The sequence below is a fragment of the Protobothrops mucrosquamatus genome, unplaced genomic scaffold (assembly GCF_001527695.2).
Source record: "Protobothrops mucrosquamatus isolate PMUCROS unplaced genomic scaffold, P.Mucros_1.0 scaffold1329, whole genome shotgun sequence".
In the NCBI taxonomy this organism is placed as follows: Eukaryota; Metazoa; Chordata; class Lepidosauria; order Squamata; family Viperidae; genus Protobothrops; species Protobothrops mucrosquamatus.
Genome location: NW_015387528.1, coordinates 673612 through 674181, shown reverse-complemented (window position 1 = coordinate 674181; position 570 = coordinate 673612). Strand labels below are relative to the sequence as shown.

The 570-nt window shown below is 68.2% G+C and overlaps 1 protein-coding gene across 1 annotated transcript in view; it reads left to right on the top strand.

The window, feature by feature from the left end:
* The first annotated feature begins 445 nt into the window (after nucleotides 1–445).
* The window catches only part of SLC25A33 (solute carrier family 25 member 33), a 12623-nt gene continuing 12498 nt past the window's right edge, over nucleotides 446–570 (top strand). Inside the window, exon 1 of the mRNA XM_015821420.1 lies at nucleotides 446–498. Coding sequence (XP_015676906.1) covers nucleotides 446–498 — 53 coding nt within the window. The remainder of the gene's footprint in view (nucleotides 499–570) is intronic.

Here is a 570-nt window from a genome sequence, read left to right as displayed (position 1 = left end):
TTTTTTTTTTTTTAGCGCTAATATTCATTCATTACGGGAATGTACCCACCACGCCACCCCTTCCCACGGTCTCCCATTCATAAGAAAAAACTATCGGCCCGCCCCTCCGCCAAGCCCCGCCCACTCCTTTGTGACGGTCGCCTCCCGCCGCCCTCTGTGGCGTCAGCCCCACCCCCCCAGCTCTCGTCCTCGCCTCCCCCCGCCTCCCCCGGCCAGCCAATCGCGGCCCGCGGCGCCCCCCCGCACGTCATCGCCCTCCCCCCTCGCGCCTCCGCCGGCCTCGTGGTTGGCCCGCTCCGCACGTGGAGCCCGGCGCCGGCATCGCGTGACGGCAGCGCAGGCGCAGTGGCGAGCAAAGCGATCCCGGGGCCGGCTATTCCGGAGTTTGGCAGTTCGCAGCGCAGCGCCGCGCCAGGAAGGACGGAGGGCGGCTTGGGGGGCGGGCATGGCCGGGGTCTCGGCGGAGAAGAGCACGCTGCTTCATCTGTTCGCCGGGGGGTGAGTCCTGCGCCGCCTCCCTCCTCTGCCCCATTCATGCTTTTCTCCCCTTCCCGCCCCCCATTCATAATT